Source organism: Eucalyptus grandis, chromosome 6 (assembly GCF_016545825.1).
Source record: "Eucalyptus grandis isolate ANBG69807.140 chromosome 6, ASM1654582v1, whole genome shotgun sequence".
Taxonomy (NCBI): Eukaryota; Viridiplantae; Streptophyta; class Magnoliopsida; order Myrtales; family Myrtaceae; genus Eucalyptus; species Eucalyptus grandis.
In genome coordinates, this window is record NC_052617.1 from 57,385,043 (window position 1) to 57,405,944 (window position 20,902).

Here is a 20,902-nt window from a genome sequence, read left to right on the forward strand (position 1 = left end):
TGTGCTTCCCGTTATGCAGAAGCTGGCCCCCTCGTATACTGTCCGTTCCCGCCGTTTAAGTTTGCCTTTGTTCTCATACAAATTAGTCCGATTGAATCCACTCCACAAGAAAAGTGCCATACATAGGTCCGAGTTTGAACTTTCTAATGTGAACATAGACACCACTGAAATTCTTACAGCGGATGGAAACATATTGCATGTCTTGGTACCTCAATTATGTGGTGTCCAATTAACTCGTAAATGGCCCTTGAATTAACAAGTACATCACAATCCCCAAGACCCATCTAAGTAAATTGATCAAATCAGGCCAATCCAAATCGAGCATAACAAGGAGGGATGAATTTTAGTTATTGTGATCTTTATCAAAGAATTAATGTGCGTAATATGACCATCGCACAAAACCATACATTTTGAGAATCACCAAAATTTTCAATTCCTTTTTTCTCTCATTGAAAAAAGTCAGGTTCGTTCTAATTAATTTAATAATACACGCTGATCAACAGATAAGATACTAACAACATTTAGGTAAGGTCGTTAATCACATTGACCCAAGTCATTTAATTTAATAAGGTAGGCTGATTCGAGATACATGAGTGCACTCCAACTACGACCAAGATATCAATGCATCCGTGAGTCAAAACCATCGCGACATGAATCTAATTTACACCGTGCCACGTGTATTCAAGTTTGAAATTGTCACTTCTCATTGGGAGTACTTATCGAAATCAAAATTGCATCAATTTGTTTTAGATTTTTAAGAAAGTACGACATAATTTTTATTTATCCATGAAAATATAAAATATTGTTGAAATTGTAAAAATAAAAATCTAATGTATCATCATTTTCTCAAATAAAAGTTTAAAATTGAATTTATTTTAAATAAGGGTTAAAGTAATTATAGCGGCTTCAAATAAGAGCCTCAACAACCTAACTTGCACAGGTAGCTGAATATTTCAACTGGTTAAGGGTCTTTTTGTAGAATACAAATTTAATTTTAAATATTATTAAAAATAAATTAAATAAAAAACAAAAAAAGAAAAGAAAATCTACCATTGCTTTCGCCACGCCACTGTTGTCAAGAAGTGCTAGTTAAGGGTCAGCAAGGGTCGCTAGACACTGGTTAGGGTCCAATGATGGTGGATGGTGAGCCCATGTTGCTTTCCCTCCTCCCCTTCCATTTTATTTTTATTTCTTATCTAATAAAGAAAAAATAAAAAGTGAAAAATGAAAATTTTTTAAGGATGAAAATGTCCTTGTAAGTTAGTGAATTAGGCCTTTTTTTTTTTAGAAATCAGGGCATAATCATTTCATGTTCTTATTTGAGGAAATGGAGATTTTATATGTTATTTGAAAAAATAAGTAAACATTAAGTCTGTATTCGAAATTTTTCTTAAGAATAATTACGAAGAAATTACGCATCAAAATTAATACGGTGCGAGATTGAAAAAGGGGAGTGTGAAAATATGTGGAAGCGCCGGTAACATTAATGGGGAAGGGACAACTACAAGGACAAGTTCTGATGCCGCGACAGCGATCGTGGAAAGGGGACAAAGGGCGAAAGGGGTTAGGGGGTGGGGAAAGCGATACCAAACGATGGAGGAAGGAGTAGAGGAGGAGGAATGGGGGTGGGCGGGAGCACGTGCGGCGCAGGCGGAGGGGGCATCATGTCATCGGCCGGTCAGAGTCGTTCCGGATTCGATTCGATGGGGGCCGTCCGAGTGCGTTGGCCGTAAGCGAGCTTTTTTCCTACGCCTTTCCGCTTTGGTCCTCCTGGAATTTCCCGACCCCACTTTGGCCTCCCCCGCCCCTCCCCCTCGCATTTCCCCTTCTTGCCCATTCTCCTTTTTATTTTTTCCTTTTTAAATATAATTCTCCCACATAAAAGAAAGAAACGCCAGTTGGCCTCTGGAGAATTATTTTTATTTATCACAATTATTCAACTATCACACCCCCTTTTTTTAAGGTCAAAAGTCAGACACAGTAGAGGATGCAACTAGAGAAAATAGAATGAGAGAGGGGGGCGCACGCGTGGCTTGAATGAGAGACATGAGAAGAGATAATGATACGAACAATTTCTCAACTTTGACACAATATGCAATTTGATCATTGAATTTTTTATTCTCTCAATATGGTCAATGAACTTTAGACTATTGTTTAAATATAGTCCATAAACTACATGAAAATATTTAATATGATCATTCAATTAATTCAAGACCAATGATTACATTAAACATCTTCATATAGTTCAGGAACTATATTGAATATATACAAAAAAATTTATGAATTATGTTGAACAACTTATATTATAGATTAGACTAAAATTCAAGAATCATATTGAGCAAGTTAAAATTTTAGGGATTGAATTGCACGTTGAATTAGAAATTCATATTTATGCTATTTTTTCACAAGAGAATGATAAAAAGGAGGGGGGGTATCATCAGCCGTGCGGCGCACTATTAGCATGAATGAGAGACGAGAATGATCAAAAGAGGAGGGGTGGGACCTGTATTCATCGATTTTTTTCTTTTCTTTTTGGGGGTTAGACCGGTATTCATCAATTGAAAAAGCTGAAGAAGAAAGGGAGAAAGAGCCCAAAAGATCTGACCGAGAGGGAGGGGCCCTGAGCTGGTCCGACGTGGCTTTCGAGGGCCGAATCCCACCGCCGCCACCAACCCCCCCGTCTCCTCCTCCCCGCCAACCTCGCATCACGACACTCTCACCTACGTCGTCGTGACCCACGCACGCACGCCCGCACACCTCCTCGCTCCCAAAATACATCACATGCGCCCACCCCCCTCCGGCATTATTGCCATCCCCGATTCCTTTCCTGTTTTTTCTCTTTTTATTTTATTTTATTTTATTTTGGAGTCGTAGAGTGTTGTTGTTGTTGGGACGGAGAGAGACGAGTCTGTACAGCATAGATTAGTGCATAGGGAAGTCCGCAGGCCAGGCCACTTCTGTTATTTTAAATAGGGAGTAGGCTTTTCTCCGCCTGCCTGCCTGCCTGGTGCCTACCCCCCATAAAGTCATTTCTCCTTCCATTCTCGAGTTGAGCTCCAGGCCTCCCCCGCCGCCCCCCCCCACCGTGTTTCATTTCCCTCGTTCTTGTTCTTTGCTCTTGGTCAATCTAGGGTTTTCGCAGTCAAGCCTCGGAGGGAAGAGTTCCGCAAATGGCTCTGTCTTCTCTCCTCCGCCCGTCCCCCGCCGCTGCTCCCGCCGTCTCCCACCTCTCTCCCCTCTCTTCAGATCCCTCCAAGGTCTCTCTCTCTCTCTCTCTCTCTCTCTCTCTCTCTCTCTCTCTCTCCTGCACAAGCACGCGAGACGGATCATCGTCATTGTCATGCGCTTTGATTCGAGCTCTGTTTTGTTGATGCTTTCTAGTTCGTCTTCGTTTGATTCTCGAGAAACCGGTCTTCCCAGGTCTTGTCACCTTTGATGATATCGGTCTTCTTCTTCTTGTTTTTTTTTTTTTTTTTTTTTTTTTTGGTTGAGCGAGTTTTTCATTGGGCTCCCCGTGGTATGCTCGAGCTTAGTTTTTGTTCGTCGAGCTGAATCTTTAGCTTCCTCCCTACTCGTGTTCCCCGTTGGCAGCAGCAGCAGCAACGCCGCAGCTGCTCTCCGAACACGCCGCGCCGCGAATTGTGAATTTTGCGATTCCTGTTCCCTCGTTTCCGCTTCTTCTTCTTCTTCTTTTTGTTTCCTTTAATTATTAATTTTTTTTTTCTTTCACTTTTTGATGATCCTGTCTTTTCCGCTGCATTTGCTATTGGATTTATGGCGGACACCGTCTTCGCGACCCACTCCCGGCTTCCCCTTCTTCTTTTCCTAAATCTTGGGAGGTGGCTCGTCCCATTCAGCTCACCAACTTCAACCTCTTTTTTTTTTTTTTTTTTTTTTTTTTTGGTTTTTTGCAGGTCTCGTCCAGCAGCGTCAACCTTTCACGCCTTCCCTCCAGCTTCAACGGCACTCCTGTCCCCACCGGATCCATTTCCTTCCGGTTTAGTCTATAATCTTTCTCTTGCTCCTGTTAAATTTGCCGCTCCCGGTTTTTGTGGCCTCTAGTAACTGTCGCTGACACAATCTTTCGCCCCCAAAAAAACAAAAATTGATAGGAAATCCTCTGTCAGGAGCATTCAGCCTGTTAGAGCTACGGCTGTTGATGTGCGGCCTATTGTTCCAAGTAAGAATCCTTGTAGCATATCTCGACTGGTTTTTAAAAATGGTTTGATTGGACCGGAGCCTGAGGGGTGATGTTGTCGTGCAGGATCAGATGGCAGCAACAAGACAAAGATTGGAATCAATGGTATGTTCCGGGGCTGATAGGAGTTATGCTAAGTGGTTATTCTGCTTTGCCTGTAATCTCATTCCATGCGAAATTGTGTGCTGGTATATATAGAGGGCATTCTGGAATTGTGTTTTAACAGATACCATAGGGATTGCAAGATAGGGGCTGTTTGCAGCTGTTCTGCATATATCAGCTAAAATAGAAGAATGTCTAGAACAGTATGTAGTTGTTGCACGAGGTGTACAGTTTAAATGAAAGGGGTCTGGTGGAAGTGTTTTTTGAGCGTGGTGGCATTACATTCGTGCAGGATTTGGTCGAATCGGACGATTGGTGCTTCGGATAGCAACCGCTAGGGATGATATTGACGTAGTATCTGTCAATGATCCTTTTATCGATGCTAAATACATGGTACGTGCAGTTACCTTCTTTTTAATGCAAATTACTTAGTCCTTCAAGGAAATGTCATGTGGCTTCCCTCCTTTATGTGATTGAGTGGTTCTGTTGGTTATAGCATTACTGTTGCGTCACTTATGTGGTATATGGATGTTTTAATCTCTTTTATGTCTGTTATTTGGTAGTGGACTTGGAATATCCATTGCAGTATTCTAAAAATTTCTGATCTGCTGCTAGCTTGTTTCTGCTTTAGCTTAGAATTGGAAAATGATTGACTTGACCATTTGTTTAAACAAGCCAGATTATTGTTTTTCTTCAATGAATGTTTCATAACTTAAATTAAGCTACTGCTGACTCATCCACCATGCTTTGGTGAATGTTTAAATCAGCCTTCGACTTAAGTCGCATGAGATTTATCTTTTCCTGTGTCCGCTTTGCTACCATATTAATGTCTACTGCTCAGGGTTACCTCATTTTGCTTTGCTTTGCTTTTGAAAAATCATCCTAAGATAAAACTTATAGCTGACTCTTGTGGTATTTGTGTATAATTAGCGAGCCGAAAGAATTTGTAAGATGTGACAGCTTTGGAATTTGTGATCGTTGGAGGGATATCACAATGCTTTATAGCAGGTCTGCTCCTTGAGGAGATACAGGAGATACTGACATTTCTTTTATCGATCTGTCCAGGCTTACATGTTCAAGTATGACTCCACTCATGGAGTTTTCAATGGAACGATCAATGTTATAGACGATTCCACCTTGGAGATTAATGGAAAGCAAATTAAAGTTGAAAGCAAAAGGTGTTTTCTTACTCATCCGAAAGAATATGCTTGTAGAAAGTTCTCTTTTGCAAACATCAACCTCTAAACTTAAAGCAGGAAGGGGTAAAGTTTGACATTTCTTTCTTCTCAGAAATCCAGAAGAGATTCCTTGGGGTTATCATGGGGCTGAGTATGTTGTTGAATCCTCTGGAGTTTTCACTACATTGGACAAGGCTTCCGCACACCTGAAGGTCACTATAATCATTTAATTTGCTCTGTGCACGCATGTGTACATCTATGTGATAGGGTGATGGGTATAAACACCACGAGTTGAGCCCGCTGATTATTACTGCAGGCTGGTGCCAAGAAAGTGGTCATATCAGCTCCTTCAGCCGATGCACCTATGTTTGTGGTTGGAGTAAATGAAAAGTCATACAAGTCAAACATGGATGTAGTTTCTAACGCAAGCTGCACGACCAATTGTCTTGCTCCTGTTGCCAAGGTTGGTTTTCACGCTTCCATAAGTTATTCCTGCCTTTCACGTCAACCTGGTGAAACTTGAATAGTGGGCAGCTGTCTTTGGAAACTTCCTCTCTCTGTCTCTTTCTAACCCTTTGCAGTATTGTATCTTCTCTGTAGTGGATGCGGCTCACATCTTGGCTCTTGCCGAGTCAGTCACTGATAATTGGTTCATACTAACATAATTGTTGTAATTAACCTTTTTGGCAGGTTGTTCATGAGGAATTTGGTATAATTGAAGGTTTGATGACGACTGTACATGCAACTACAGGTACTCCCATTCTTTCCCTTCTGCCTATCTGATGTTAAGAGGTCTTGCTAATAATGATGATTTATCTTTTTCAGCAACCCAAAAGACAGTGGATGGTCCTTCGATGAAGGATTGGCGTGGGGGCCGTGGAGCTGCTCAAAATATCATTCCCAGTTCCACTGGTGCTGCAAAGGTATAATGATAACTGGAATTTCTTGACGAAGACATGGACAGATTCTAGATTTTATAAGATTTGGATCATTGTGGGGTCAATAGTGATGATATTGTTTTTTCCCTTTGGATAGGCTGTCGGAAAGGTTCTTCCTGAACTCAACGGAAAACTCACTGGGATGGCTTTCCGTGTCCCAACTCCTAATGTCTCTGTTGTTGACTTAACTTGTCGGCTTGAGAAGAGTGCTTCTTATGAAGATGTGAAGGCAGCTATAAAGTATGTTGAATTCCCCCCCTCCCTCTCCTCCTCCCTTTCTTTTTTCTACTAGTTGATGAAAATTGATGGAAGTCCCTTTGAGTAGTACTATAAACACGTCTTGGATTGTTAAAATAAAGGTATGCATCGGAGGGTCCGCTCAAGGGCATCCTTGGATATACAGAGGAGGATGTTGTCTCGAATGATTTTGTCGGTGACTCCAGGTATGTCCATTGTGCTTTCCTTCCTCTCCTGCCCATTCCCTCCATCCCTTTCTGTCAGTGGGTGGTAAGGCCTTGCGTTGCATGCACATGTTCTTGAGGGGGATTGGATGTTTTGATTTCTTTTTTACTGTTTTACATTAAGCAATGATGCTCCATACAATCAATTTAGTGGCTAGCTCTATTTTTGTTGCTTGCCTTGTTGGTCCCTAGAAATTGCCAATTTAATAAAGATCTAGTCTCACAGTGGCATGGAACTTTTAAACTTGAGTGAAGGTCATTTTGGATGTTAGTTTTTTTATAAAGAAAAGATGGTGGTTTACAACTACTAAAAGTGAATTTTGTGTGTTGAGACAGGTTAACAGCATCTATTTTTCAAAAGATAGTGGCAAAAGTGATTGATTTTGTCCATGTTTTGTGAGTTTTATAGCTGAGTGATGCTTTTACTGCAGATCAAGTATATTTGACGCGAAAGCAGGTATAGGTCTAAGCAAATCTTTCATGAAGCTGGTTTCGTGGTACGACAATGAATGGGGATACAGGTATACATCTCTTGATCTTTTGTTCTGAATATTAAGAAGTGGCAAGGCAATATGAGTGGAATTAATGTTTTATAATGTCCAACTAGCATATCTAAACTTTTATGGCAATTTGACTTTCTTACAGCAACCGAGTCCTAGATTTGATAGAGCACATGGCCCTAGTCGCAGCCCACAAGTGAATGATGAATGGTGCTACATAGTTACCTGAATTTGCGGCATGCTTACTCCATTTACAAGAGTTATGATGCTTGATAGAGATTTCTGGTTATTCAATACAGCCTGTATTATCTTGTGGACGATTTTACTCGAATGGTATCTGTTCTATAGTCTGGTACCGCTGTCTGGAACCAGGCAGTTCATGGTGCCTTCAACATAATAAGGAATCAGAATTTTCCCCCTTTTGCTGGTTTTTTATTTTTATTTTTAATGCTTGCGCTGGCTCTACATGATTGTGGTCTTTGATATTTTTTCTATTGAAACATGGAGATCATCCGATATGGTCAATGTGGTCCTGTGCCTGGATATAAATTCAGTGAAAGAAAAACTCCCTTCTTACCAAAGGAAAAAAAAAAAAAACTCGTTTCTGTTTTTGATAAGCGAAGTAAGTGCCTTGGCCTGAATGTACAGTGAACGCGAGGCGTTTCGGGATATTGCGGTGCTAATGAGACGTAGCTATCCGTAAGAGAATTATTTCTTTCAGGCTTTAGGGGCTAGCGTGGAGCTAAAGGGTCCGTTTGGTTCGAATTTGGGCAAATCTCATTAAGAAAATGCAAATACCTTTGAATTAAAGGGTTTGTGCAAATAGCGTTTTGTAAATTATAATTTTAAAGTGCATTGTGAAAAAAGGATTTAGTTTAAATACCGTTTAGTAAAAATTACATTTTTTAAAGGATTTTTGTTAAATTTTATATATAAAAAAGTTTTATATTTTTTTTTAAAATGTAGCTATCGATGGTTAGATCTAGCCGTCGGACAGCCTTACTTGAGGTCTAGCAACCTCAGGCGGGGGTTGCCTATTGCCGCCGGACCTCAAGCTTCTGTCACCTAGGTCGCACGAACCTAGGCAACCACTGCTTGAGGTTGCGTGACCCGATAACGCTTGAGGTCGCGCAATCGTTGCCTGGGTCTCTATTGCCTGGGTCGTATGACGCTTGAGGTTTGGTGACCAGGCGACGCCTAAGGTCGCGTGACCATCGCTTGGGTCACGCGATCTTTAGGTAGCGGTGGCCACAACCCTCAGGCGGCGGTCGCCAGGGTCACCTTAGGCGACAGTTGTCGGCGCGGGCCACTCCTTGGCCAGCGGTCATCAGCCTCTGTTAGTCTCTCCAAAGAAGATGAATAGTACTAGGAAGATGAACAATACCGGACTTGCATTCCGAGGATGTAGCTTTCCAAAGGACCTCAAGAGCTGTACTGGGTTAAAGGCCCTTAGAGCAATTTAGAGATGCAATTGCATTTTGCCAAAGTTGTCTAAAAAATCGAACTAAACGCGTTTGCATTTGGCCATGAGACTTTTAGTCCTAAACCCATTCTTAAAGCTGAACCAAATAGGGCCAAAGTCTGTGATGTATTGAAATATTGAACAGTAACACGGACTTCCATTGGATTACACGAGTGAGCATAGCGACATGAAGTTCCTAGTTTGACAAGCTACTACTGGTGCTCGGGAAATTGTCAGAAACGACTGCTGGTCTACCCTTCCCAATGTCCCAAGATTTGGCTTTATTTCTTGGTTAGTAAAACATGATGAAATCCCTAATTTTGAGAGGGTTGAGAGTTGGTCTGCTGGGAGTACTAGTTCTCTCTGCTTGTTCTGTAATCTATGCATGGATTATGAGCGACATCAGCAGTGGTATTGAGATCATCAGCATCATGCATCTTCATCTTTGAATTGTCTACGTACAAACCGTGAGACGTGATAGCATTCCAAGCCAAATTATAACTGCGTTGAGTCTGTGCTTGTTTAAGAAGGCCCACTGGGGTTTGATACGCATGAAAGAAGCTCCGATTGGACGAGACAGACAGAGGGCTGCTCTTGTTTCTTATCACTTGGTTTTTACCCCCTGTAGAATCTATCGATCTCTTTGGTGGACCGTAAGGACCCAAGAAAAGGGATGATGGTGATGATAAGGGGAAAAGTGCCAAAAAAGTCCTAAACTTTTTAACTTTGTACTGATTTAGTCCTAAACCTTTTTTTGGTGCCGATTTAGTCCCAAACATTTTTACGTTGTGCCAATTAAGTCCTTTCCGGCCAATTTTGATCGGATTTTGTTGACTGGACGCCGGCCGGCTGACGTGTATAATTTTTAATAGTATTTTAATTTTTTTGATTTTTTTTTCTTTTGATTTTGATTTTTTTTTTTTTTTTTATTCTTTTTATTTTTCTGCTCATTTTCTTCCTCCGGCCGGTCGCCGGAGCTCGGCGACCGGCGAGGTCTCGACCTCGCCGGCCACCTCGCCGGTGGCGCGAGGGCGGCCTCGCGCCGAGCGGGCGGGCGGCTCGCCGGCGAGGCCGCCTCACCGGATCCGACGCGAGGAGGAGCCTTGGCGGGCTCACCCTCGCTGCATTCGGCGAGGGCGAGCCTCGCCGCCCTGTGCCTCGAGGGTGGCCTCGTGCGGGTGGGCGAGGCCCTCGTCGGATCCGGCGGCGAGGGTGAGCCTCGCCCAAGGCCAGCGAGGTTCGACCTCGCAGATCCGGCGCGAGGAGGAGCGGGGGTCGCCCTCGCCGGCCGTGGGCGGGCTTGACCCTCGCCCAGATCCGGCGAGGGCCCTCGCCGCCCGGAGTCTCGAGGGTGGCCTCGCACCGGGCGGGTGAGGCTCGCCCTCGCCGGATCTCGGCGAGGGTCGAGCCTCGCCCACCGCCGGCGAAGCTTGACCTCGCCAAATCCGGCGCGAGGAGGAGCCGGGCGGGGTCGCCCTCGCCGGTCGTGGGTGAGGCTTGACCCTCGCCAGATCCGGCGAGGGTGAGCCTCGCCGCCCAGGTCTCGAGGGCGGCCTTGCACCGGGCGAGCGAGGCTCGCCCGCCGGATCTAGCGAGGGTCGAGCCTCGCCCACCGCCGGCGAAGCTCGACCTTGCCGATCCGGCGCGAGGAGGAGTTGGCGAGGTTGCCCTCGCCGGTCGTGGGCGAGGCTTGACCCGCCGATCCGGCGAGGGCGAGCCTCACCGCCCGGGTCTCGAGGGCGGCCTCGCACCGGCGGGCGAGGCTCGCCCTCGCCGGATCTAGCGAGGGTCGAGCCTTGCCCACCGCCGGCGGCTCGACCTCGCCGAGATCCGGCGCGAGGAGGAGGCGGGGGCTTGCCCTCGCCGCCCGAGCCTCGAGGGCGGCCACGGCGAGGTGGCCGGCGAGGTCGACCTTGACCTCGCCGGCCGTCGCCCTCGGCTAGTCGCCGAGCTCAGGCGACCGGGCCTGGAGGAAGAAGATGAGCAGAAAAAAAAGAAAAGAATAAAAATTAAAAGAGCAAAATATTAAAAAATAAAAATATTTAAAAATATTTAAAATATTATTAAAAATTATATACGTCGCGCCGATCAGGCCATGTTAGCCGGCTGGCGTCCAGTCAGCAAAATCCGGCCAAAATTGGCCGGAAAGAACTGAATTGGCACAACGTAAAAAGGTTTAAGACTAAATCGACACCAAAAAAAGGTTTAGAACTAAATCGGCACAAAGCCAAAAGGTTTAGGACTTTTTTGGCACTTCTCCCTGATGATAAGTTATCGTTTCCAAGAGTTGATATGATTCAGTTCGGACAGGGTCAAATCCTACGTCATGTTCCCCAAAGTTGTTTGTCAATTTTCATGCTATGATACAGACGTCAGGCGTATGCGATTTATGCCGTCGATTTCCAGGGCAAGTGGGTCAGTTGCGGCCCGAAATGGGCATTTGCGAACGTAATAATGCTTTAGTTTATATTGCAGCAGTTGGCAAGTAACTGTCAAGTCGGCAAACGTAGACGATGAAGTAAGTCTCTACTCACTAGTCAAACTACCTAAAAAGCACTCCCAACGCAATCGGCGCACGCCGATGAGGTTGCGGTTGCTATGTGGGGGGTAAAGTTTCCTCCGATACTTTTGTATTGCTAGCCGTGTTGCAATTGGCAATGTCGTTTGGGAAGTGAGCGCAGTTGCGATGGAGACGTGAAGTGAAGAAGCTTCCACCTCTCCTTCCTCTCCCCCATTTGTTTAATGTGCAGGCTGACGAGAGAGTATAATCCAAACAATATGGGATTAATGCAGTAGAATTGAATAATCTTCCCTCTTGTGTAAATCTAATAGGAATCAATATAATAGAGTAAAATAAATATCAAGCAAGCAAACACAAGGTGACTTTTTTACGTGAAAAACCCACTCGGTGTGAGAAGATAAAAAACCATGGGATTGAAGTTCACCCAAAAAACTTCACTATCAATAGAATTGGATGAATAAAGTTTTTCTCTAGTAACTACTAGAGATACATAGCAGCAAAGATCTCAAAAACATGATTCTTGGCAATACGCATAAATTTCACTAGAGATCAAGCATGAATCTGATAAAAAATGCAAGTTTTGATCAACCTACGAAAAACTTGCTGTGGGGAATTCCAAACGAAAATCAAACCATCCAGATTCGAGAATAGTGGGCCATGAACATGTTGACAAAATTCCAGCTCAATCGAACTATGAATCGACCTCCGATGCTACTCTACAATAATAGGGCAATGGCACGAGTGTCCTTCTAACCAAAAGACCCAACCCCAACCACAACCATTATCGTGCCGTTATCAAAATATAAACATTCATGTATTTGATAAAAGAGTCATCCGGAACAACTAACTCAAAAGTTCATCTTAGCCATATACAACTTACACAAAAATATCACATTATCAAAATATCCAGCCAACATTCACTCTTGTCCTACTTGTGGCAAGTAAGACAAATGGAATGAGGAATCACAACCCAAGTCTAGTGAGTAGTACATCATTTCTTAGCAGGTAGGATATTCACTATGTCTCTTTATAAACCGATGTCATAATTCATCAATCCCATATTTAATATACAATACATGTAGTATATCGCAAGTGGATGATATCCTTCCAACAAAACTTTTCCATTGATCAATATTTATCAAATCAAACGCCAATGGTCATTCCATTGACTAATGTAATGCTTGGTATCTAACTATGGTGACCATAACAAAGGCAACCAAGTTTCCTCCTTGACTAAGTCTCCACCTACATTAGCTGGTGGGTTAGCCCAAAAAAATGTTTTGATAATATTAAGCATATTTACTCCTCAATTTGGTCATAGTGACATAAGCATAATCCACTAATATCATTCTCCAATATCCACAAATCCGAATCCACAATCCAATCTCATAAATCAAGTTCACAACCCAAATCACATAACCTTTCATAGTTTAGTTCATCAACTATAATAAATTTCCTAAAAAATTTCTCAAGTTTGTATGAAAAATCTTTCACAAATTCTTTCATGAACATTCTTAAACCATTTCAAATAACAATGAGTTAGCAAATGCCCAATCCCAAGCTATAAATATTACATTTATATTTTAAAATCACACCTTGCACATAACATATCTAATTCTTATCTCTTTCAAAATATGAGTTTACAAACACAAAAAAGAGATAGCACTCTTATTCCAATCAATTAGTCAAAAACGATATCAATATTTAACTAAAACTCTACTTTAACCAATGACTTGATTAGACTATGCTTATTCATTGATAAAATATCTTCTATGTGCTTACGAGGAAACTTGTTTATAGTGAACATTCGTCTTTGCCCGTTACTCATATTCTCCTGTGACACGAAACTTTAGAAATTAGTTCTGGTCAAGTTCTAATTTGGACTCAAGCTCCATGGTGCCATAAACTATCATTTTTATATAGAATCCTAGCTTAACAACTCATCGATCGAAGTTCAGAATTCACTTAACATCGTTATTTATTCCAAATAGATGAATAATGAGCTTGAATAACAATTGGGACGTCCGAACGGAGACGCGAAATCCTTCTCCCTTTCTCGGATTGTTCTCCATTTCTTGTTCACGAGCGAGCTCCCTTCTATTTTCCTCGTTTCGTTCGCGGGCTTCGATGACTTGAAGTCTTGAACGCGTCGTATGTGAAGGCAAACGAAGGTGGGCAGAGTCGGGCCATCTCCATTACATCTGCAGCAGGAGGCCTCGTCGTAGATGTGGAGCCACGTTCTTGTCTCCTCTTCGTGTTGGCTGGGTCCACCTTCATGTGGGGCCCAGCTAACATAAAACAAAATGACAAAAAAAGGAGCAAAGTCAAAAAGTTGAAAAGAAAGAAAGAAAGAAAAAGGTTCGTGCGTGGTGTGCGCCGAAAGTGTGACGAGACAGAGAGAGGACAGAAGCCTCACCGAAACAGGAAACGGGATAGGGGAGAGGAAAAAAAGAGGGCTGCGACTTTGTGATGCTCACCGAAACAGGAAAGGGGAGAGGAAAAACAGAGGGCCGCAACTTTGTGATCTTAATTCAAAGGCTAAATATTAACGGAATCAGCTCAAGTCTGAGTATATTATTCGTGAGTTGATGTTTTTATTCATCGAGAATCATCTCCGAATTCTCCTATTGCGAAAACCATTTATGTTTATCTACTTTTGTGGTGATGAAATGAATTTATAATATCTATGTAAAGCTTTTAGTGCATGACTAGAGATAACAATTCTGTGCATCATACTATTTTTAATGATTAATGAAAGTTTTCGAGTGATCTGTGATTTTTCTCGTATTGGATTTTTACGTTAAAATCTTGATGGTTATATATATATGGCTGGTTGTTGATGGGGGCTCAATTAATTTTGGTTGATTTAGTTTCGGAGGAGAAATCGATCATGGATTGGGTTTAGTTTGTAGTGAATTATTATCCCCGGTTCTCCCTGACATTTCATATTGGCTGGTTCAAGCTCAACATCATCCTCGAGAGAAGAAAAGTCAAATTATCCCCGGTTCACCAAACAATATCGCGGAATATATACGTACATATAACATGTATATTAACGTCTGCGCTGGGAGGAAGCTTCCGCCTCTCATCCCTCTCCTCTTGCCCCCCGCTCCTTTGTTTAATGCGGTGCACGAGAGAACAAATTCAAAAGCCTCGCTATCTGCTCTTTTCTTCGCAGGGGATTCCCGCTCCTCCCTCCTTTTTCGACCGTTTTCTTTGTTTCTCTCTCCGCTGCTCTCCGTTGTGGGTTCATAATCTTTGGACATAATTGACCTGGCTTTTGCTTGTAATTATCAGATGAAAGAAGAGAGAACATATTCTCTTAAATTTAGTAAGGTGGATAAGCTTGAAAAGAGAGCCATGTCGGTCCTTGCAACCCACTAATTGGAGGCATGATTGGACGGAAAATGCTCTATGGAGTGAAGTGGCTGATCACGATCTTTCAATACATGCAACAGAAACCGCGTGCGCTGTTGTTTGTAGAATTACAGCTGCGATTTCAAGTTGAAAAGAAGAATCTGTTTCGTCACTGCTAGCGCCCAACAGTCCTTGCTCAGGCAACGCGTAGACAAAGCTTCCGAGCTCTTATTGAACGTTCATTCTAAATCATCTCTCTTTTTACAAAGAATAACACGATTTTCCCACGTAGACAAAGGAACCGAACAAAGTTGTGGAGAGGGTGTGCTGCTTTCTGGAGAGTGGATCAGGATTCCCAACCTTTTTGGGCGACACAAATGGAGCAGTTCATCCGTCCAGTATCCCACAATCATCCGCCATGGACGCCTTCGACCACGACTGCAGTGACTCCTCCGCTCCCTCATGGCGTCTCAGCCCCACCAAGTTCCGCCTCCCTCCTCGCGACCACCACCACCACCACCCCAGCTCTCGCTTCTCCTGCCGCCACCTTCTCCCTGCTTCGAGTATGTATCTCCATCTACGCCGGTTTTCCGTGCAAGTGAAACTGCCTCCATCGTAGCATCAATCCTAGCTTTTTCTCCACTTCTTTTTCGTTGCTTATTCGCCATTGCATGACTGATGCCTAATCTGAGCATCTCCTGTTACACTTCATCTGTACGTCACTACACTTGGTACGTTCGGTAACGACGCCCCCTTGGAAAAAATCCTATGCTTTTGACATTTTCGCTGATTGACGGAAATTAGCGTGCTGTGTCCTGTCTACATCATTCTCTGGCAACTTCTCTGGCGAGAGCGCCACCATGTCTGGGATCGACCTACTTTTACTTGGTCCGCGCTTTTGTATGTATGGATGGATGGATGACTGTATGTATGTATGGATGGATGGATGGATGGATGGATGACTTTTTGGGCTACATTCATTGCTTCACCACTATGGTGGTGTTGAATTGCTTCTATAACGCTCATTTTCATTGGGTCGAATTTGGTTCATTTGTATTGCTTCTATTCGCTGAGCATGACCTCACCTTGGAGGGTTTTTTTTTTCCCCTGGTCATTTTCTTCCAGCCGGAGGTGTCGATCAACACAAACACAGATGGAAAGTTACCTAAGTCTAACTTGTTGCTTCTTTAGACCTTCTACACCCATCGCAGTGCATCCTTTCAACTTAGCTTTCTGTAAAGACCCACAAAAGTGAGCGGTATGGGGGAAGTCATTCTGTAAGCATCATATAATGAAATGGAAATTGAGTAGGTTTAGGATGTGTTTTTACCTAGGCAAATAGTAACTTGATTGTATTCTTTTGTTCTCTGAAACAAAAAAATAACAAAAATCCGTATGATAACTTTTTTGTTCTTAGAATAAATTTGGAATATAATCAAGAAATAGAAAACAATTGCTTCTTCATTTTCAAGAGTAATTCCAAAATCAAGTCAAATTTTCCTTTTTTTCCCTCTTTTCTTTTATTCTTTTATTCTTTTCTCTTCTTCTTCCTCATTGCCCGTCGTTGGCCACAATGATGGTCGATGATCGGCTGCACATGAGGTCTAGTGAGCTCGTCGAAGCCTCCCTAGGCCAAGGTGAGGTTGAGTCTCATTGATGATTGGGCAAGCTTGCCTAGCCCCTAGCAAAGCTTGACCTTTCCTAGTCAGCATGAGGTTGGCCTCACCCTAGTGTAGCAAGGGTTGGCCTCGCCACTAGCTGTGGTGAGACTAGCCTAGCTAGGCTAGGGCGAGGCTGGCTAGGGTGTTGGCCGGGTGAGGTCGAGCCTCCTTGATTCTCGCCTAGCCGATTGCCGGCCGTTGTTGTGGTCGGCGATTGACCATAGTAGAAGAGGGATGGAAAAAGAAAAAGAAAAAAAGAGAAAAATATAATAAAAATATTTAAAAGTTAATAGAAATTCTAATTCACAAAAGAACTTGAGATTTTACCAAACACATTTCTTTTCCGGAGGTTATAATTTTTGAATAGTTACCAAACACTTTTAAATGTTTAGAAACTTATCCAGTAAAATGATTACTAAACACACTCTGAGTGACATGTAATGGTTACACTCACTCCGGTCAAATTCAGCTCATAGTGTTGGGGAGTCAAGTTATATCATAGAATGTTATTGTACTTTCCACCTGACGGGCTACTTTTTGATTTACGTGTGAACCTTCTTTATTGGGGTCCTCGGTGCTCAGATTGTATTATATAATTTCCATTCAGGGAAAGAGCGCAAGCTAGCAGAATATTACAAGAAACAGGAAAGCCTTTTGAAGGGTACAATGAGATAGAGGCCATGACTGAGTCAGGGGTTTTCCCGGAAGCCTGACTGAGGTAGATTCTCTACAGCTCACACCTTCGTACATTTCATTAGTTGCAGACCTGAGGATTGTGCATTCTTAATCCTAAAAAAGGAGATTCTTCAGTATATCGAGATGTTTCTCCACGTAGTAGCTCTCGAAGCAAGAGAAACAATCGTGGAGATCTGTTTACAACTTTTATGTAAATTGGAAACTAAACAGGAGTTTATGACATTATATTTCAAGTTTTCTAGAAGAAATCGCTTCTGATTAGTGAATTGCATTTTGTAGGATGAAATGAAGCAGCTCGCTAAGAGTGAAAGATTTGCAATCCATATTTCAAACTTGGCAAATATTGTGCTTTTCATAGCAAAGGTCTACGCTTGTGTTGAGAGCCGATCACTGGCAGTCATTGCCTCAACAATGGATTCATTCTTAGATCTACTATCAGGTCTTATTTTGTGGTTCACGGCAAATTCTATGAGGAACCCAAATTATTACCATTACCCCATTGGTAAGAAGCGGATGCAACCAGTGGTACGTTCCCCTGCCTCCTTAGTAAAAAAAATTTGTCGATGATCCATGGGTAACCATTCTACTTGAATCCGACTTTTCTTTGCTCCCACTAAATTTCACTATCTTCAGCTAGTCTCATGACTATAACTTGATTTTGCTGTCCTGCCTTCTTTCTGTTTGTCATGTAGCTTGATTTACGATGGCATGCTCGTTATTCGATAGCTTCAGCTAGCTAAATTTTATGTGAGACTTCAAAAATACTGTGATGATGCATGGCTTAGTTGAATTACATCACCAAATTATAGTCAATATCCCTTTGACTCAATAGTTAACTCACCGAAGAAGGCAGTGTCAGATATAGTTTTGTATAAAGGAGAAACCAGTGAGGAGGAAAAATAAGACCCTGTCCTTTTAGAAACTCGGAGCTAATGACCCCAATATTACCAAAACGAAATTCTAAAATTTCTCCATCAGAATAATATGTGTTGATGTAATCGATCTTTGTGATTAAGCTACGAGTGTAATGGTATTGACGGCTTGAGAATGCAGGGTATTATTATCTTTGCCTCCGTGATGGCAACTCTTGGCTTACAAATCCTGTTGGAGTCTGTTCGAGATCTCATCTCCCAGGCGAGTGATCTTTCTGTTGTCTGCTTTGTCGTGTCACTTGCAAACAAATTCATACCGTGGCTGGTATAGATTTGTTTGCAGAGTAGTTTGAAGGGGAGAACTTTAGGTTTTCTAATGAGCTAACGTTAATGGAAAGTCTCCTCTTGGGACCTGGATATTCTAATCTTACTTGTACCGTTTCACCTTACATTAAGAGGTTATAAACTTCTTTCTTCTAATTTTTTTTTTTTTCAATTAGATACCGTTAGAAATTTGTGGAAATAAAAATGTTGTTGCATCACAGATTGACCTATTGGTTCACTTGCCACCTTAATAGTAACCAATTGTTTTAACCAGGCACACTTAAAATACAGTAAATAAAATTTAGACTATCGTCTTTTTTCTCCAGTTCACTCATCTTATCACATTATATTTCAATCAAAATCTACATGCAGTCACAACCAAAAACTGATCGAGAGAAGGAGATGTGGATGATTGGAATTATGGTTTCTGTTACAGCAGTGAAGTTTGCCCTTATGGTTTATTGTCGAAGATTCAAGAATGAAATTGTCAGAGCATATGCTCAAGATCATCTTTTTGATGTTATAACTAATTCTGTCGGTTTGGTGGCGGCTGTCCTATCTATCCGCTACTATTGGTGGATAGATCCAGTTGGAGCTATAATAGTAAGTTCATCTTGAGCAGTCCTACTTTTAGTTTTTCAATTGCGTGTTTCTGACTATTATAGAATTACTATCCCCCCTCCATCCTATCAATAGGTTTATGTGGGGCACAACTTTTCTAAGCCAATTTTTTACATACTCCGCAGATAGCATTATATACCATGACCACGTGGGCAAGAACGGTGATTGAGAATGTACGGGCGCTTGTTGGAAGAGCGGCCCCACCTGAATTTATAGCAAAGTTGACATATCTCATTTGGAACCACTGTGAAGAGATCAAGCACATTGACACGGTGAGAGCTTACTCTATTGGTTCTCTTTACTTCGCGGAGGTCGACATAGTATTGCCTGAAGACATGCACTTGAAAAAAGCCCACAATATCGGGGAAACACTTCAGGAGAAGCTTGAGCGATTGCCCAAAGTTGAGCGAGCTTTCGTCCATGTTGATTTTGAGTTTACTCACAGGCCAGAGCACGAGAATAAAGTAAGAGGTTGATGATCATATGTGACCATTTAGATTTGGGTCGCAACTCCCTTTTCTTATTCCGTTTATAATACTGCTTCTACTTGCATTGGAAGGACAAGCCCATGCAAAAGCATCTTATACCGACTGACATGTACTGAAGATCGATGTTTGGTTAAAAGAATGTTGAGAATTACTTGTGAAATAATGCGCTATCACTTTCTTCTTTCATTGTGATGACTGAACTACCTTCAGAGAAAGATGCTTGAATCTTCCCTTTCCCAAGACCATAGCTTTTTCCTCCAGGGAAGCATTCTTCCCAGCCCCAGTGCTTCTGTGTAATAACTCTACAACTTTCTCGATACAAAGAATGCCACTCTTATCCAAGCGTCCTAGGTGGGAATTGTCAAAAGGGTTGAGCCTTGGGGTGGTACAAACGGTCCTACGGTGAAATTTTACTATCAAATTGCTGATGCGTCATTCTCTTCGATAAATTAAGTACAAAATGACATCATTTTCGGTGATGACGTGGCTATATAAACACAAAACGACTTCATTTTGCTTCCGGATTCGGATCTTTAAATAAATAATAATTAAATAAATTAAAAGAACTATTAAAAAAGAAGAAGCAATAGCAGCGTTTGACAAGGGTTGTGTAGACCCTTGCCATTGCTGCCCCACCATTGCTGGCAAGGGCCAACAATGTGTGGGGTGGGGGTCGGTCGGGATTGTCGAGCCTTAGGCAAGGGCTAGGGGCCGACGGCCCTTCACTGAATTTGGAGGAGGGTTGCGACCCTACCTAGGGCTCGATGACCCTGGTTGACTCTTTCCCATTGTAGTTGGCAGTGGTGGGGCAACGATGGCAAGGGCTGTACAGGCCCTCGTTGAACATTGCACATGTTTTTATTATTTTTTATTATTTTTTAATAATAAATTTTGGTTATTTTAATTTATTTTAATAAATATATACATTAAAATTTGATTTTTGAGACAAAATGACGTTGTTTTGATCTTTGTTGCTGATTCAACTTTCTAATGTGTCATGTAAATCACTCATATTATTGAAAATGCGACATCGGATTTCCGGCCACTATCACTGGATTTAACACTTAAATATCATTTTTTTAAAGTGATACTTAAGTGTACATTTTGGAAATTTTGGTACTTAAATGTCCATTTGTGCCAAATTTTGGTATTTGTGCTGTACTTTAGCGTGTGTTTGGTGGCCTTTCCTCCTACATGAACATGAGGAAACCATATTACACAATTTGAGGATTGAACCGCATGAGCTTCATAAGGAATATGCACGGCACAAGTTTTTTTTCTTGGGCTACCATACTAAGCTAATCACAAACGGTGTCGTCAAATGAGCTTTCTACACCTCCTAATTAATCCGCTTGCTTTCTCTGAAGAATCAGTCTGGCACAGTTTTTCTTTAAGTAGATAGCTAGGAGAGTAAGGGTGACGTTTGATATGAGGTTTAGAATCTATAGATGTGACCAAATTGCCAATGCTGCACTTCATTATGTGTGCGCATGGAGGTCATATGCTTTGTTACATACATATGT

General features: G+C 42.2%; 2 protein-coding genes across 3 annotated transcripts; both read left to right on the forward strand.

Annotated features, from left to right (window-relative positions):
• The first annotated feature begins 2,992 nt into the window (after positions 1–2,992).
• Positions 2,993–7,804, forward strand: LOC104451034 (glyceraldehyde-3-phosphate dehydrogenase GAPCP2, chloroplastic). Of its 2 annotated transcripts, XM_010065784.3 has the most exons (14): positions 2,995–3,257; positions 3,915–3,997; positions 4,113–4,180; positions 4,265–4,303; positions 4,593–4,693; positions 5,366–5,478; positions 5,591–5,690; positions 5,795–5,941; positions 6,169–6,229; positions 6,304–6,401; positions 6,514–6,656; positions 6,776–6,859; positions 7,309–7,398; positions 7,523–7,804. In XM_010065784.3, the coding sequence occupies exons 1-14, from the start codon at positions 3,171–3,173 to the stop codon at positions 7,575–7,577; spliced, it is 1,269 nt and encodes a 422-aa protein (XP_010064086.1). In that variant the 5' UTR covers positions 2,995–3,170; the 3' UTR covers positions 7,578–7,804. The 2 variants fall into 2 exon arrangements, with proteins under 2 accessions (XP_039171922.1, XP_010064086.1); XM_039315988.1 differs by lacking the exon at positions 4,265–4,303 and having other exon boundaries at positions 2,993–3,257.
• A 7,331-nt stretch (positions 7,805–15,135) lies between these two features.
• On the forward strand, positions 15,136–19,588 carry LOC104451038 (metal tolerance protein 9). Its single transcript, XM_039314732.1, is given in 9 exon segments — positions 15,136–15,280; positions 15,522–15,641; positions 16,986–17,039; positions 17,042–17,074; positions 17,077–17,096; positions 17,354–17,599; positions 18,128–18,208; positions 18,643–18,873; positions 19,017–19,588. Coding segments are annotated over 9 exon segments (1,281 nt in total). The 3' UTR covers positions 19,368–19,588.
• Positions 19,589–20,902: the final 1,314 nt, after the last annotated feature.

Excerpts from the sequence above, each read along its gene's own strand:
- LOC104451034 (XM_010065784.3), top strand. The coding sequence starts at position 3,171 with ATGGCTCTGTCTTCTCTCCTCCGCCCGTCCCCCGCCGCTGCTCCCGCC. Across the intron at positions 4,181-4,264 it reads TGTGCGGCCTATTGTTCCAA|GATCAGATGGCAGCAACAAG; the intron begins GTAAGAATCCTT and ends GTTGTCGTGCAG. Across the intron at positions 5,942-6,168 it reads GTCTTGCTCCTGTTGCCAAG|GTTGTTCATGAGGAATTTGG; the intron begins GTTGGTTTTCAC and ends CCTTTTTGGCAG.